The sequence below is a fragment of the Plasmodium coatneyi genome, chromosome 13 (genome assembly GCF_001680005.1).
Source record: "Plasmodium coatneyi strain Hackeri chromosome 13, complete sequence".
In the NCBI taxonomy this organism is placed as follows: domain Eukaryota; phylum Apicomplexa; class Aconoidasida; order Haemosporida; family Plasmodiidae; genus Plasmodium; species Plasmodium coatneyi.
This window is the reverse complement of record NC_033568.1, coordinates 1628623-1645875: the sequence shown is the minus strand read 5'-3', so window position 1 is coordinate 1645875 and position 17253 is coordinate 1628623. Positions and strand designations below refer to the sequence as shown.

General features: G+C 39.5%; 5 protein-coding genes across 5 annotated transcripts; 2 read left to right on the top strand and 3 right to left on the bottom strand.

Moving 5' to 3' along the window:
• Nucleotides 1–603: 603 nt before the first annotated feature.
• PCOAH_00050770 (Circumsporozoite protein) lies at nt 604–804 on the bottom strand (the record flags this gene model as incomplete). The annotated part of the gene is made up of 1 exon (XM_020061859.1): nt 604–804. The coding sequence occupies one exon, from the start codon at nt 802–804 to the stop codon at nt 604–606; it is 201 nt and encodes a 66-aa protein (XP_019917441.1).
• Nucleotides 805–860: 56 nt separating this feature from the next.
• On the bottom strand, nt 861–2630 carry PCOAH_00050760 (Circumsporozoite protein; the record flags this gene model as incomplete). Its single annotated transcript, XM_020061858.1, has 1 exon — nt 861–2630. One exon carries the CDS (start codon nt 2628–2630, stop codon nt 861–863), a length of 1770 nt encoding a protein of 589 aa, XP_019917337.1.
• Nucleotides 2631–5128: 2498 nt separating this feature from the next.
• PCOAH_00050750 (Ribosome biogenesis protein BOP1-like protein) lies at nt 5129–8533 on the bottom strand (the record flags this gene model as incomplete). The annotated part of the gene is made up of 5 exons (XM_020061857.1): nt 5129–5555; nt 5681–5867; nt 6024–6090; nt 6233–7716; nt 7933–8533. 5 exons carry the CDS (start codon nt 8531–8533, stop codon nt 5129–5131), a joined length of 2766 nt encoding a protein of 921 aa, XP_019917275.1.
• A 1182-nt stretch (nt 8534–9715) lies between these two features.
• PCOAH_00050740 (Uncharacterized protein) lies at nt 9716–12856 on the top strand (the record flags this gene model as incomplete). The annotated part of the gene is made up of 3 exons (XM_020061856.1): nt 9716–11528; nt 11626–12650; nt 12806–12856. The coding sequence occupies 3 exons, from the start codon at nt 9716–9718 to the stop codon at nt 12854–12856; spliced, it is 2889 nt and encodes a 962-aa protein (XP_019917173.1).
• Nucleotides 12857–16101: 3245 nt separating this feature from the next.
• PCOAH_00050730 (RNA binding protein) lies at nt 16102–16856 on the top strand (the record flags this gene model as incomplete). Its single annotated transcript, XM_020061855.1, has 3 exons — nt 16102–16192; nt 16388–16579; nt 16780–16856. 3 exons carry the CDS (start codon nt 16102–16104, stop codon nt 16854–16856), a joined length of 360 nt encoding a protein of 119 aa, XP_019917394.1.
• Nucleotides 16857–17253: the final 397 nt, after the last annotated feature.

Below are 17253 nucleotides of genomic sequence, written 5' to 3'. Positions count from 1 at the left end.
CCAAGTTAATATTAAAAAAAAAAAAGTTCATAATACCAACTAACCAATCATATGCACAAATATGCAAATGTGATGTTCACTAAAAAAAAAAAAAAAAATTAAATAAATAAACGCATAAATAAAGTAACATCCTCGGATGGCTATGCATAACGCATGGGAAAATATGCTTACACCCATGCACATACGGCTGCAAATCAAATCAGCATTACCACTTGCGGCAAAAACGCAACTGCGCTGCCAGCACAAAAAAAGGGTAACACGCAGGCATATTTACATATGCCAAAAAGAATTTTAAAAATTAGAATTCATAAAAAGGCATCAAAAGGAAGAAACCAAATTATGCAAATTGAAATAATTCCGCAAATTTCTCAAATAAACAAAAAAAAAAATGTAAGGGGGGATAAAACTTCCAATTGGTTCAAAAGAAATTAACCTGGTATATCAAATATAAATACCTCTAACGGACGAATAATCTACAAACACATACAAATAAAGAGACGTTTAGCTGGATCGCCCCTGCATATGTCTTCCCCCCATTCGTACATCTGTGCATACAATGGTCTGCCTGCACAACTACTCACCGAAAACTGAACCTGACCCGATTCAGATTTTTCCAATGCATTTCCTGCACAGGGGGCAGTCGTTATTCCTCTTCAGCCACGTAAAAATACACTCCTTGTGATAGTAATGCAGGTAGTTACAAGGCAGAATACAAATGTCATCATCATTTAGGTATTCGACGCAGCAGATTGAACACACATAATCTGAACATTCGATATTTATATGAAAGGAATTTTCCTCCATGTTATTTTCCTGTACTACTTTCACATTGTCATTTTGTAAGGCATTATTTTTTTTCTTCAAAACTTTCTGGAAGTATTCAAATACGCCTGCTGATTTGCCGTCTTTATTTGGCCCACCATTAGCTTCGTCGCTGGTATTTGGAACCTCACGGTGGTTATCGTAATTCGGGGGGGATCTTCATTGGCGTTATCCCTACCATTTTGGTTACCGATGGTTTGGTCGTTGCTTCCCCTGTCTTTAGCTTGAGTACCCCCCCGATTGGAGGACCCTCCTCCTCTACCAGTACCCCCCCCACTACGATCATAGAAAAGGTGCCTCTCCAGGTTACTCCTCGTGTTGCTGTTGCCGCTGCGGGTTGGCCGGTCATTCGGGTTACTGCTTGGGGGATCGCCTCCACTTCCATTGGCACTGCTACCCCGCACGCAGGACATTGTCGTTGAGATTGTATTCCCGTCCGTATTTCTGTTGGACCTGACCTCACCAGACGCAACGTCATCCCCTTTGTTATTTCCACCAGGTGTAGCAGTCACAGTGCCTGCATCCACCGCAGTGGTCGTCGTGGCCTCCCTTGTATCTGTCACCTCCCCATTTAGCTCCCTCCAGTTGGTAAAATAGGCGCTACCAAAGCAAGCCTCCTCCTCACAATACTTCCTATATTCTACATATTTCATAATTTTCAATTTTTTCAAAATCTTCTTCGGCGTGGGACTCTTCCTCTTCACAAAAACTAAAACCAAAATGACCACTATGAAAAGAAGCCTCAAAATTATATATAAAAATATCGGCATAAAATAATATATGATAGCTAAAATGATGGTGAAGGAAAAGGTAGAACTTATGGGGTAATTCTTCTCTTCAAAAAAGTAGATATATGCACACATGGAAAAGTATACCAAAACAATAACATGAATTTTGGCCTCCACCGATTTTAACATTTTTGAAACTTCCGCCTGTCTCAGTAACATTAAAGACATATATAAATTTAGGCAAAGATGTAACCCTAGCATGCTCAGGAGCAACCCACAAAAGTAAGTCATTGTTTTCTCCTTCTGCGAAATAGGAGATAGCTTGATAAAATCGTGGCATAAAATACCCATCAGTAATACTACCATTAATAACAAAGTCCCATGAATAAATATGGAACATATGTGAAAATTTCTATACGCTCTCCGGGATAAATTTATGTCTTCTTCTAACATGAAGCTGCTCGTACTGTCTGCATTCTCCTCAGGTCTGTCATCCGTTAAGAAGTTTTCTTCATCGAGTGGTGTATCAGCCTCCACATTTAACGCGCCACTTCCATTTGGAATGACCTCACCATTGCTGCTCGGTTGAACAATTGCAGGTTCATCACCACCATGATTATGATCATGATCCACGTGAGTGTTGCTATGCCCTTCTCCACATGCCTTACCATTCGGGGCGTTCTCTACATACGTGTCGTTGTTACTAATTTGGGCGCTAAGTTTTGTCTCCACATTTATTTCATTTTTAACATTTTTTACCTCATTGAGGATGCTTTCACGTTGCGCCTTTTTATCACTGTCCGCCTTCTCTGTTCGGGGATTCTCCTCGTTTAGGCAGTTGGCACTTCCCTCTTCCATGTGGGATGCCTCACCACTGCAGCCGACACACAAAACACTACTTCCCACCTCTACAGAATCCTCATCATTTGCCACACCTTTCATTTTCTCCATTCGATGAGGCATACTCTCACCATCCGTGGGGGACACATTTTTGTCATTTTCAACTCCCCCGCTGCCTTCTTCCTTCTTTTCTCGTTCTGCTATGCTGACCTCATTTCCTGTATGTTCGCTAATGCTCATTATATGTATAACGTACAGACCGCGGCAAATGGACTAAGCTGCTGCTTTCAATTGGGCTGAGACGTTGACCCTTCTACGTTTATCCCCCCCTTTTCAGTAGCACCTAAATATGTTCATATGTACATGTATACATATATATGTATTTTTTTTTTTTTTTTTTTTTTTTTTTTTTAATTTTGGCTAGCTGACTTGATCTCCGTGCAGGGGGGGGGGGGGGAGAAATGCTCTTCGAAAAAAGCAAACAAATGTGCGGATTTCTCAAATTTACGAATATTCTCAAATTGTCAAAATTTTCAACAGTTTGAATATCCCCCCAAAAAAAAAAAAAAATTATCGATAAATTATAAATTACACTTGGCGGAGTTCATTGTACATGCATCACACCTATGCAAAGTGGATGGAACTTCAGAACGGCGTTGCTTTTTTGGGGGGGAAATAAACGCTGATCTATTTTTTGCAAGCGCAATGGTTGCTTCTTTTTCTTACACTGTAACGTCACTGCGTTCGTATTACCACGTTGAGTGCTATACCGAACGAGTGGGATGTATCCTCTCACTATATACTACAATGTGTGTTTAACTGCTAATTTTATCAATTCTCCCACTATTATGTTTCCGCCTGTTTGGTATGACGCCGTTTTGCACGTCCCTTTTTAGATTCTCCATCAAACGTATGACAGACGATTAGCTGAAGGACTCCGATCGGATTCCTGCTGAGAAAGCGCAGCGCATCCTACCCTCCTGTAGTGTCCGCGTCATGTACCGTTATGCACACAAAACGAATAAACACTTGGGGGAGGGAGCACTATATGCTGGACATAAGTATGAAATGTAAATATTGTTGTACTCTACGTAAAGATAAAAAAAAAATATGTTTTTAAAATGGGTGCTGCAAAAGCATTGCGCATGAAGCGGTGATGATATTTTTTTTTAAAAAATATCATCTCATCAAATAATTTTTCCAAATTTGCGGAGGAACTGGAAAATTATTATAAAAGCCAATGGGCGGCGAAAACATTTCTCTGTTATGGAGAAGCGGAAAATAGTAACGTAAGAAAAGAAAAGGAATAAATATGGCAAAAAATACAGCAAAAAACACAGCAAAAAACACAGCAAAAAACACAGCAAAAAACACAGCAGAAAACACAGCAAATTCGTGATGAAAAAAATTTAAGTACGGAAATATTTCACATGTGTAATGTTCGCATATCGCGCATCAAAACTTTTGCACAACGCGTATCACATTTTTTGCGTTACGCGGGAATGTGTCAAAAAACAAAAGAAAGGACGTTGAAATGAAAAAGGGGTCTTTCATGGAAAACGCGAAAACATCGAGTGATCATTTCCCCTTTTACAGACATAAAAAAAGTGTTCTCGTTTTGTCCTTTTGAAAAAGGCGACTATGTATATACGGGAAAATTAGTAAGATGCATATACGAAGGTCTTTTTATGGCAGTTCCCTCAAATTATGGGGGCTGTCTGTCAAATGTTTTGTTTTTCCGTTTATCGTTCATTTGGTCATACATTCCCGCGTTTGTGAGCTCATTCATTCGTTTAAGCTTTCGCTCACCCTTTTATTTGTTCATTTGCTCATTTGTCCATTTGTTCATTTTTTTTGTTTTGTTTTTTCTGGAAGAGTGAAGTACGCCCTGTAAAGGGCCCTATGCAGGCAATGTTTTTAAACAGCAAGATGAACTTCTTGTACACACATGATGGAGTACGCAAAACTTGTTCAAAAGAGTAAAGTAAAAGTAGAACGAAAAATGACGGCTTTATTGATTTTGTCTATATTTAAAATTCCATTGGACTGAGCGTATCACACGCATGCTCCATGCTCCTTTTGAGAAAGTTCGCCCATTTTTGTCTTTTTTCTCAATTCTCACAACATCCAAATGGCGGAAAAGGAATGTTCGAACAAGCCACCCTACGGTGGGTACATTTAAATGGGGCTGAATGCGCAGATAAATAACACTCACCAGCATTTTGTACGTACAACTTTTTACGTTTACAAAAAAAAGCCTTTTCTACATTTGGAAATTAAAAATGGAGACAAAATTTACCTGAACAGTCAGGCGAAAAAGCGAAATAAATTTTTTTTTTTTTTTTTTTTACCATCTTGTTCAGGTAAAAAAAGAAAAATTGAGAAAAGGTTTTCCACATTTGCGTTGTTCATAAATCCTCCTTCCAGTTGTAAGCTTCTTCCCCCTCTGGACCATTTGCACATATGCTTCCTATGCGTAACACTTGTAACATTCGTGGCAGTGGCTTGGCTGCGAAAATTCGCTGGCCAGCTGTGCCACTTCCCCTTCTCGTTATGCATCCATGCACATTCGCTAAATGTTCAACGAATAAGTTTTCAAATGACGGTGGTGAAGTTCCCACTTGATGAAAATTAAAAAAATTCAAATGTACGCGCGTGAACGTAAAAAAAATAGATACGCAAGAAGCATTTCGCTTCGCACACAAACACACATATGTATACTATGTGTACTATGTGTGCTATGTATACAGGACGGAAAAATTTCCTTCCGTGTGTGCAAACAACCATGGGCTCCTGCCCGACCAGGTGACGTCGCTAATCTTTGACTCACTGGACAGCTGCCTAATTGGCAACAAAACAGGATTTGTCACATAGTCTTGGAAAAACTTCGCATAAAACAAGTTCACTACTCCATTTGAACTTAACGAATAAAACAAATTGTACTTTTTATGAAACTCCACCTTCTTCAAGGAACATTCCTGGAGGTGAAATTTCTTGTAAGGGTTCGACGACAGGTCCAGGTCATAAATGAACACGTTCCCCTTTTCATCCGAGGATAAAATGTAACTTTCGTTAATGTGTACATCCACACATGTTATATTTTGAATGCCTCTCAGTTTTTTTACGATTCTCTCATTCTTGGACTTGGCTTTCAGGTTATATATCCTGCGAGTGGCAACGGGGGAAAAAAAAAAAAAAAGGTGAACACATGCAAATGGGTCGCTTTACATAACAAGCTCCATCCTCGCTAAATTATTCTCATCTCACGCATGATGTATCTCACGCCTTACGTGATGCCGTTTTGAAATGCTGCCAAGAAATAAGGACTAGAGGGAAAAAACATGGACTGAACGAGGTCGCCTCTCTTCTGATTGTACTTTTTTATCAGCTTGATTGACTTCATTGATTTTAAATGATGCAAGTAGCAGTAGTGGTACTGTCCAACTTTTCGTAAGCACGTTACAGAGAGGTAATTTCCTAAAGGGAAAAACGACGTAAAATTGAAGCAACATGTTTCAATGTGCACAATGGAAGGGGTGGATAGGGGATGGAAGAATATACCCCTTTTTTTCCTTCCCTTATTCGTATGTACTGTATCGCTAGTTCGATAGCTATGCACCCCACCGGGCGTACCATTTTTGTTCCACGAGAAGTTCCTTATTTTTCCCTCATGCTGGATTGCGACGCAATACTTTATCTTCTGCGGTGGGAAAAAAAAAAAAAAAAAAATATATATATATATAAAATATAAAAGCAAACGAAAATGCAAATCGGCGAAGTCACGTTCCACCTTGCCACCCCTAACGACGAACGTGGCAACCAAGTAGCCGCTTTGCACTTACCCGGTCATTCGGTTTTATGTACTTCCACTTCACGTCCACATCGGGGGAGTACACGTATTCGTCCGAAGTTTTAAAATTTTTGTGAAACACGCTGAGTAGACCTTTCGTCTTACAATAAGCCATGGTTCTGCTCATCGGTTTACAATTCCCCCTCGAGGGCGTCTCCTCCGCGTCTTCCTCTTTCTTGTTTAATTCATCATCCTCATCGGCATCATCATCGCCATCGTCATCACCCTCATCCAGAGAACCCTCAAAATCGTCATCTTCCTCGTCGGATAAATGTGCGGCGTCCGCCTCACTGTCACGCCCTTCAGACGATGTTTCGTCACTTCTGCTATTTTCCTCATCGTCCTGATCGGAATTCTTCCTCCGTTTGGAGTCAGTGCGGTAAACTTCCTCCATATTGTCCCCACTTGCCTTGGCCGGCGGGATAAAGTTCTCATAGTGAATAAGCAGAATCATATTTGCAAAGGAAATCGCCACAATGTCATACGCCTTATTGGCCTTTATACGAATGTTATCAAAAATTGTTCCTCCGTTTTTTTCTGCGCCTTTCCCTTTGGGCAGTGTCGCCTCATAGTAGTAGGCCAGATCTATCACGGCAATATTGTACGACGTCAGAACGTCGAAAATGTAAAGCTTGCCACATTCAACTACGTATACAATGTGGCGATCTTCGCTTATGTCTATCTGGCTGAGGTATTTATTTCCATCCCCACTTACTGCATCCTCCATGGTATACTTCACAAATGCATATTGCGGATACGGCTTCAGCGACCGGGTGGATGGCAATTTGGGGAGCAAATCTTCCTTCTTAATATGAAGGACATTTTTTAATGACCTTGAGCAGAGATAAATATCCAAACACCTTTGGTACAATTCGAAATATGTTTTTTTATAAAATTCGATATTTCTGATTTTTTCAAAATTTTGTGGAATAAAAGCATCATTATTTTGTTTTAATATTTTTCTTCTCTCCGCTGAATTGGGCATTAACTCAGGGGGAGGATTGTAACTGTATTTATGTCCTGGCAAAATATTTGGCAAACTCATTTGATTAAAGTTGTTAAAATCGTCGTAAATTTTATTCCTCCACAGATCGTAGAGCAACTTATATTCATCGTCTTCATTTTTGTATTTCTCTGGATTTTTTTCCTTATCCATTAAATGCCTTATTATTTGTTCTATTTTTCTTTTTTCCTCTGGTGACTGTTTGTACTTGCGGTTGGCTGGCTCCTTCATTCCCAATTTGTATTCCTCCTTTTCATTTTCGTACACGTAATTTTCCTCGTTCAGATGTTTCGCCACTTTGTTCTGACGAATGCTTCTGATTATTTCCAAGTCCTGATTTGTTAGTTCAACAATTCGATTGTTTTTTTTATCCTTTATTTTTCTCCAAGCGTTTTTGTCCGTCTTGGACTCGATAAAATCGTCAATCGCGTTTTCGTCCTTCTTCTCGATTTTGTTCCCCCAAATGTCGTAGCCTGCGGTGAGCAAATAATCGCGTGGATATGTAGATCAACATAACTACACACGTGCATCCTCACCATAGCGGTGTAGAAAAATAAACATGTGTGCACGGGAAGGAAAAAAAAAAGGATCACACGAATGACCCCCCCAAGGTGGACGTGTGCACATGGGAAGATGCAGAAGAGGGTACGATCCGCCCAACCTCCCAAATCAACCAATTAAGGGCTTACCCAAAATGTCCAAATCTTCGTAATGCTTCAGGTCGAAATTCCCGAGCCTACTCAAGTTGTATTCATCGTCACTTTCATCAATTTCTTCGTTTGCAAAAATGCTCTTCCCCCTTATGGTGTTGTTACTCCTCACACTGGAGTTGCACAGGTCGCTTCCCGTGGTGTCCTCATAGTCCGTCCCCTTTTTGACATTTTTCTCTCCCTTTTGGCTCTTCTTTTTTGCCGCTAGACGGTTGGACTTTTCAGATCCCTTCTGCGGGGTGATTTTCTCGTCCATTCCGTTTTCCCTTTTCCCTTCCGATTTATTCTTCCCCTTTTTTTTCTGTTTCATGCGCGCTCCGGCTGCTGCTTCTACCCGCTCTTCCGTCCGCCACTTCTTCTTCTTTTTCTTCTTCATTTTTTCCGCTCGCCCGTCTGCGTTTCTTTCCTTAACTGCTTTACCTTCTTGCTCCGCATCGATAATACCTCCTTGTTCAGTATCCGTCTTACTATCACAACCGCTGTTGGGGTTGTTCACCACTTCCCCTTGTTGGTCTTTTGCTTCACCACTGTGACTCCCTGCGGAGGTGCTACCCGTAAGGTAGTCTTTTTCTTCACTCATCTTCTGCGAGGCTACAAAGAAGGACCAAATCAACCCTTTGGCCGTATCAATATGTGCCTCCCCAATTTGCCCTCAAAACACTGCAGAAGGGCCGAACAGATGAAAAAAAAAGAAAAAACTTTTCCTTTGTTCTGCTCGTTTGTTAAAACTTCCCCCTCCACAGACGATAATGAACAAACTCAAATGAAAAAATGACACTTTAAAAATTTTTCTATCCAATCAAATGAAGTATGTATTTCCAACAGGGGAACATCATTTGATCGTCTTCACTCGGCGAATAGTTTTGCTAAATGGAGTGAGACCCTTCAGACTTTGCTTAGAGAGGAAAATTCACAAAGGGAAGGATATCACCTCACAGTAAAAAAAAGCATCTCACGGTCGTACATGCGAAATTATGCATTACGCGATTGCATAAAAAAAGTCCGCACGAATTTTTTTCCTTTGATGGAACAGTTGACCGCTTTCATGGGTACAAATATGTGGCCTCAAAATGATAATGCGGTCATGGGGAAGTCAAACCACGTAATAAAAACGCAACCATTTTAAATCGTTATGTGGCATAACGGAATAACCATGTTGCAAAATGAAGCGAAATAACGACGCACGAATGTCCCTTCTCCGTATTATGGTGCTACTATAAAACGCCCAAGTCGGAAATTTTTTTTTTTTTTCTGGCAAATTCGCGCTTCCTATAAACCATGTAGTGGTCTCTACAAAAAATCCAATTGAGCGCTACGAACCAGTTGTACAATCGGGTATCTATACCGACATTTTTAACAAATGAAAATACAAACCCGCGGGAGGGGAAATATTATTGTGAATGGATGGAGAAAAAACAACTGAAAAAAAATTTAAAAAAAAAAAATGGAAACTCAGTTTATGCGCCCTACATAGAAAAGGATTTCTCCTAAACATAAAACATTATCCGTATGGGTAAAAATTATTTCCCCATTCTGTGTTAACCTTCTATCCCCTTTGGGAATATTTTTCCCACCCACGCACAACATTTATTAGTTAGTAGCCGTTCATTAGTCAGCTGCCATAATGTAATGGTACCCCTCCATTTTTGCGCCTTTACAATATTGTAACTTTGGAGGGGTCAGAAGAAGAAGAAGACCCGTCGTAGTGGAGTACAAACCGACTTGACGCCGCAGTAACAAAACTCCCTTTTGTGATCCCAAAATGGCGAAGCGAAGCGACAAGAAAAACGCCCCAATTGATAGGCACAAAGTGTTCGTCCGAAATATTAGGGAAAACGACGTAGCCCCCTTGGAGGAAGAGTTTAAAAAAATCTGCACGAAATATTTCTTCTTTAAAAATAAAAACAACACCACAAAGAGTGCTATCTGTTCCTTCAAAACAGATCGGGAGGCAGAAAATTTTATTCAAAAATATCACGATAAGAAAATACAAACCAGCAATATAAAATGTGAATTTGCCTTCAGGAAAAAGTACAACGAAAAAAAATTAATATCCATCACATATAGACGACATAAGATTAACCACATGAACTCCATCCAGTTATACACCAACTGTGATTTGGACACCATAGTCGTCTTGAGCTACTTGAAAAATATCTTCCTCCTGCATAGACACTTGTTGGTAAAATGCTTAGATGAGCATGATCAGGCAGAGAGGAAGACGTCCCAAAGGGAGGTGGGATCCCAAGACACGGATGGGAAAAACCATCCCAAAGAAAATGACCAGACTGATAAGGACGAGGACCATTCAGAAGAGGCCACACAAAAGAGTGACGGTGATGGTGATGCTGATGAAGATGACGTCCAAGTAGTGGCCGAAAAAAAACTCAAAGAATTTGAAGAAATTGTCCTGAATATTGAAAAAGAGAACAAAAATTTAGATAAAAAAATGAGGAAAAAAATAATCGCAAAAAAGTCCAAAAAAAATAAAGGAATAAGTAAAAATTGCTTTGTCTACACGATTGAATTTTTAAATTTAAAATTCGCTGCCCATTTTTACAAGTATATTAACAGAAAGAATTTTTTAAATTACCTCGAAGATAACGTTAAAAATGAGGGAAAAAAAGACGTCTTTTTTTTTCATGAGCTGTGCTACTTCAACAAAAACAACAAGAGAGTTATCGTAAAAAATATTAAACGGACGTGCCATGTAGAAAATTTACAAAAGCTATTCAAACATATAGAAAAGGATCCATCCATTTATTTTCCCAAGAAAGATAATAAAAAGCAGGGGTACGCCCTGGTTACCTTCTCCAGTTACGAAAACGTGAAGAAGGCGCTTCTGTTGAACAAATCCAAGCTGTGTGGAAGCACCATAATCGTAGAGGAGGATAAGAATCCACGGCTCCTCAAGATGCTAGGTGTGCAGGCTGCCGACCATGGGGAGAAAAACCATCAAGTAAGGGACGGAGTGACAGACAAAGAGGTCGATGGGGAGGGTAGCGAAGACGGCACGAACGATGGAGAGGAAAGCAACGATGAGACAGACGAAGGTGAGGAGGAGGAAGACGACGAAGATCGTGACGATGAAGATCGTGATGATGATGATGATGACGATGATGTTGATGATGATGATGACGATGAAGAGCAACACGACCAGCGACCGCACGATCGCGCTAGCGACGTCGAGGAAGGGAAGACGCTGTTCATCACGAACATTCCGATGGGGAGCACCGACGAAGAAGTGCAAAGCTACGTCACCAAGAACATCAGCAAAAACTATGTCTACATAAGGACGTGCAGAAACAACGGTAAAAAAATTTCCGCATTTGTGAAGCTCAAGTATAAAGAAGATGCAGACACATTTTTGAAAAAAATTGGCGAATACCACGATGAGAAGGAGCAGGAAGATGGTGAGGACGACGAAGAGGAAAACGTAATTGACAAATTTTACAACATGAAGAAGAAAAAAAAGGAAAGAATGAAACAGATTCTGCTTAAAGATCAGAACAGTGGCAAAAATGCCGAAATTTTGTTTTTCAAAAATAATTATTTAATGATCAAAAGGGCAGTTAGTAAGGACTCCATAAAGGATAAAAAAAAAATTCCTATAGAGGAAAAAAAAAAAAAAAAAACAGAAAAACACACTGAACAATAACATCCACCTGGTAGAGGACAATGACATAAACAATGATCACCTCGGAGAAAATATAATCAAAAGAAACAACGACTTGATGGAAAAAAAAAAGCAGCTCTTAAAAAATAAAAATTTCCTGATAAACCCGTGCAGAATATACGTTCGCAACTATCCAGCCTCTTTGGAACAAAATTTATTCAGGCAACTCATAACGAAATATTTCACCCCCCTATTTATGGAAAAACACAATTTAAAAAAAAAAGAAGCTTTCAAAAAAGCCAATGAAATTATTAAGAAAATGAAAATTATGAAAGATCACACAAAGCAAAAAGAACTAGCGCAAAATGAGGAAAAAAATAAAAAATTAAAAGATAAAAAGAGTAACAACAAAAGTGGACAAAATTTGATATGCTTCATCGACATTAACAAACATGAACATGCCAAGCAAATAATTCACTTTCTCCAAAATAGGAATATTTACGAACTGATTAACGAAATAATCTACAAAAAAAAGTTCCAAACAATTCGCAAAAATAAAAACATCATGTATGTCGATTACTGTATTGAAGACATACGAATGGTGCATATCAAAAAATTAAAAGAAGAAAAATTTTTAAATCATATAAGGCAAAAAAATGGAGCGGAAACGAACTCGCCCACCAAAAAGACTATTAAAAAAAAGAAAAAAAAAGAAAGCAGAGGAAGAAGGCAACGGGAAAAAAGACGCCTTCTAAGAATGCAAAACGAAAACACAAACATCGCTCATGTAATTAAAAACACATCATCAGTCCATGTGCAACAGTCCAATGTGACAACTGGGCAGGAAAAAAAAAACGCCCAAACGAATAGCGCACACAAAATCAGCGCAACGAAGAAAAAATCAAACTTGAAGTTGAAGGAAAAGAACCCCAACCAGGGTGCTCATTCCAAGGAGGCGAGCAAAAAAAAGAAAGTCTCCTTCCAAATCGGGGAAAAAGAAGAAAATACAAAAAAAAAGACAAGCAAGAAGTTAATCAAAAAGGCCGGGAAAAAATCTGCAACCAAAAAGGATAAAGATATTGTAAGGAAATGAGAAAAAAAAAAAAAAAAAAAAAACACGTGATAGTCCTCACGCCCATAGGCCTACACTCTACTGTGTAGTCCACCTGTACGTTACATCTTGCTACATTTAGTTTGCACACACGTTTACCAACTTTCACCCCACCCGTCCCGCAGGAATCGATACAAAAGGACGTTTTGAATTTTCTCAAGAAAAACAAAAAGTAAAAACATTCGACGTGGATTCCACCCCTATCTTTCCGCAGCCCTCTCGTTGGCTCGGCGCGAATTTGTTTTCCCCCATTTTAGGAAGTCCAAAAATCTTCGCGTAGTTAGGGCCCCCCCTACCTGTAAACATAGGCCAGGGAATGAATGTGTTCCACGCGTGTATGTTTGCCTTTGCCTTTTGTATTTTTTTTTTCGTTTTTCTTTCTTTTTTTTTTTTTTCCCTTTTTTTTTCCTTTTTTCGCGTTTTTTTCCACCATTTGTTTTTTTACACTTTTCAAAATATGCCTTTTATACTTCTTCAATGTCTTCTTCAAATAGGTCATTTTTTTTTCTTCCCTGAACTGACTTATGTTCAACTTCACAATCTGAATTGTGCATAAAAAAAAAAAAAAAGAGTCATAATTTGCAATTTTTTTTTTTTTTCCAAAACGGGTGAATAGTGCTGACTAGCCAATGAAAAATCGACACAATCGCCTGAACAAGTCAGCAAAATGGGGAGCTACACGGATATATACAACTAGCCATTTTGCTATTTTTTTTTTTTCTAAGAAATGCAAGGCCCTCTTCACCACCACACGCAAAAGGGCAAGGATACTGTGTCATACCATTTCGTGCGCGCCTTCTACTCTTCCTCCGATGCGTCTACAAGAGCGGTTAGGCAGGGTCGCAAACCGTGTGAGCGAATAAGCCAGGTGAAAGGGGCGAAGAGGTGAGCAAAAAAGACATCACTTAACCGGAAGAGGCATTCCCCATGGTGACAAATGCAAAAACCTGTCCAGTAGAACATGTACGTTACACAGAAGAACACACCATAGTGCACGGTTAATCTTTCCTCGTATTTTTCTCCCTTTCACCAAGCAAACCTTACCTGCAACAATGTTGAGTGGTTTGCCTGTCTCAGACACTCCAACACAAAGTTAACTACACCCACGGTTAGTAACTCCATCAGGGGAAAATAAAAAAAAACCTTTTTCACTTCAAAAAAATATTCCATGTGCATTTTACAAATGGGAAAATTATGAACGGAGCAGGTAAATCTTCCACTAGAGTTAAGCACCTGGACGTTTTGAGCAGAAAAATGGAATGAACGCTTCTCTAAGTGGAGATTCAACCTGCTGGAAGTTAACACAAACGTTTTTTCAAAATCTTCATCTAGGGGGTCCAAATTTAACACCACTAAATTTCCGTTGTTGCGAAATTTGCAACATATATCTTTTGCACATACGTGAAGGTTAAAGTTTTTCTTCTTAGCTGCGCTTCCTTCCTTTTCATCCTTCATTTTGCATTTTCCCTTTTTTCTCTCATCTGAGCTGTTGGCATTATGTGGGTAGGTCTCCCCTTCGTTGTTTCCACTCCAGTTAAGTGTTTCCCCCCCTCTGCGCAACTTGGCAGACCTATTCATTTCTTTCCCCAATTGGAGGACATCAAAAAAATTCTTCACAAAATTAAAATAAATCAAAGGTCATACGGAATTTAAATTCAAAAATAATTTTTCACAATCAATGTGAATTCTTAATTTGACATTTAATGATGTAAAGGTGTTTGTAGGATGGGCTGCTTCTCCATGGGTACTTCCCTCCTGGGTGAAGGAAGAAAGGTCCCCCTTCTCATCGTTGCCACTTTTTCCACTTCGGCCCACTTCCACACAAATAATCATATCATCCGCAGTAAAAACGTAACAGTTCCCATCCTCCACAGCCAACAAGTTAAGACGTTCTACCCTTGAACAAACTAAATTGGGTGATCCACCTTTTTCCAAAGAAAGGTCATCCATTAGGAGACATAAAAACGGGGTTGTGTCCTTCTCCTTCATGTATAGCTTCACCACCTCTATGTGCAAAGTAACTCTGTTAACAAAATTGTCCAAAGAGTTAAACACTTGAGGAGGAGACGTCTTCCATTTTTTGGCCCCCTTTTGATAGTACACATTTCTTGAAAAAAAAAAAAAAATTCGTACAGTTAGATTAAATAAAAATGAATGCGCAGGATGAACACCCCCTTCACGGAAACACTCCTCCGCTCATAATCGTAGCATGTCTGGAAATTCCCACACGAAATGGTGCATGCCTGGCGGTCGTTGCAAAAAATGACGATGTGGTCTCTATTTTTCTATTTTTCGTTATGTACACATTTGACAGAACTACTTCAATCGCTGCCGTGGTAAAGTTCTGTTTCCTCCCTTGCGTCGTGGCACCATCTGTTGTGTCTCTTTGGCTATCCCCCTTCCCAATCGCCGTGGTCTCATTTTGATGAGCACACTGCTTCCCATTCTGTTGCAAATACTTTTGCATGAGCAAATGGCACATCTTTCTATGTGAACATCTATTAAGTTCAAAATGTGGAGAAATAACTTGGGCACACGGAGGAGAAACTTCTTCCCTCTATTAGTAGCACCCCCACTATTTTCCTTTCCCTTTCTGGGGAGGTCCGAAAAAAAAACGGCCTTTTTTTTTACCCCTTTTTTCCACTTTCACATGAACCGTGAAGAAAAAAATTTCCCACTCGACACCGAATGGACCATTTTGCAAAAACAAATTTTACGTCGTTCATATGTACGCGCAGCGCATTTTTTTAATATTTTATATCCACGAGGATTTCACTAATACTAAGCTTTTTTGTACTGATAGATAGGGAAAAAACGACGCAGTTACTCCAAACGAAGTTTCTTCCAACTTGCAAGGGCTTTTTAAATAATAGCAGGACTATTAAGAGAGTTGAAACGAGCACAATTGCAGTTGACAAGAAAATTACTAGCCATCTCATGGATAAATAGGGGCACGGAAAATAGCGGCAAAGCTAGGTAAGTGAACGAAGCGGGAACTCCCGCGTGGTGAATGTTTCCTTCCGTTTTTTTATGATTATGCGAACGTTGTCACGACGAAATTATGCCTCCGTTCTGCGTGTCAGTTGAAAACATGCGTAGAATGTGCATCACACACGTTACATACGTTCGTCAGTTCATGGGCGACTGCCTGGTTGCTAAACTGCCAACCACTTCGAATTTGCCTAGGGACGCTATCATCCATTTATGTACACGTTAACCCTTACATGGCGTTGTTTTCACAAAAGTGAACATCCTTCTCGTGTTATGCTTTGAGTCGCAAATTAAATTGAAGAAACGTGGAACGTGAAGTTGCTTCACTCGTATAAGAAGGACACCTACTTAGGACAGTATTCCCCATTCTTGTTTTTTCATTTCTTAATTTCCTTTTTTTTTTTTTTCTGAACATTTTCAGTAAAAGTGCATGAACAGGTCAGCAAAAAAAAGGAAAAAAAAAAAAAAAATGAACGAAGGTGATTTAAATGTTTTTAAAAAGGATGAAGTTCCCGCAAAGTGTAAGAAAGAGAAAAGGGGAGATATAATTACACACATGCTCCTAGATCGATGTCGTTGTGGGATTTACCAACTTTCATCAATTTGAAATGAGTTCACTATTCGGAGTTTTTGTTCCAACGCGTGGAGGAATTAAAGACCATATGTACCTGCAGCACATGTAATGGGAGTATTTTTTTTTTTTTTTTTTACGGCAGCCATTGAAGGGTGGATTATCATCATTACGAACATCCACGGAGAAGCAAGGGAAGACTACATAAAAGACATTTTTGAAAAATATGGACAGATAAAAAATTTGCATTTAAACTTGGACAGACGGACGGGTTTTTTAAAGGGCTATGCATTTCTCGAATTTGAAAATTTTGTGGATGCGAAAAGGGCCATTGATGGTAAGCACATTCTTCACAAGGACACGCACGATATATTACAACGCTTTATCGGCGCAACTTCCGCATCGGACATAACTCATTTCACCACTGTTCGTAGTGTTACACGCTGAAATTAGGTCCACGTGTGGTTCTCCTGAACCTGTACTGCAGTCTGGTTATACGTAAATTTCTTTTTTTTTTTTTTTTTTTTTTTTTTCCAGAAATGGACGGCAGAACGTTGCTCAATCAGGAAATTCACGTAGATTGGGCATTCGTTCAGGAGAAAAATAAGAATTGATTTTTTCCTCAGACCCCCATATGCGGATATAAATGTGTGAAGTGATTTGCTCTGTATCACTTCCCACGCATATATACCTCCACTTCCACACCGTTTTTCTGGATGGACAGCATGTGTAAAATTATTCTCATCACCACCTAGGCGATTTCAGCTTAGTAGCAAGTCGAATAATCCTAATTGTAACCGTTCCCGTGTTCCTGACGGGCAAGACGGCCATTAAAACCCGATCCGCACATCGCATAAAGCAGCCTCTTCTCAATTTTTCTTTTTTAATTCAAACCGTTTTGCTACTCGAAAAAGATGTCGTAGCGGCACGACTGAACGAGTTAAACGGGCTGGAGAAACAAAAAAAAGAAAAAACACACAGTAAGGGTAAGGTGATTTACACAACGTGCAG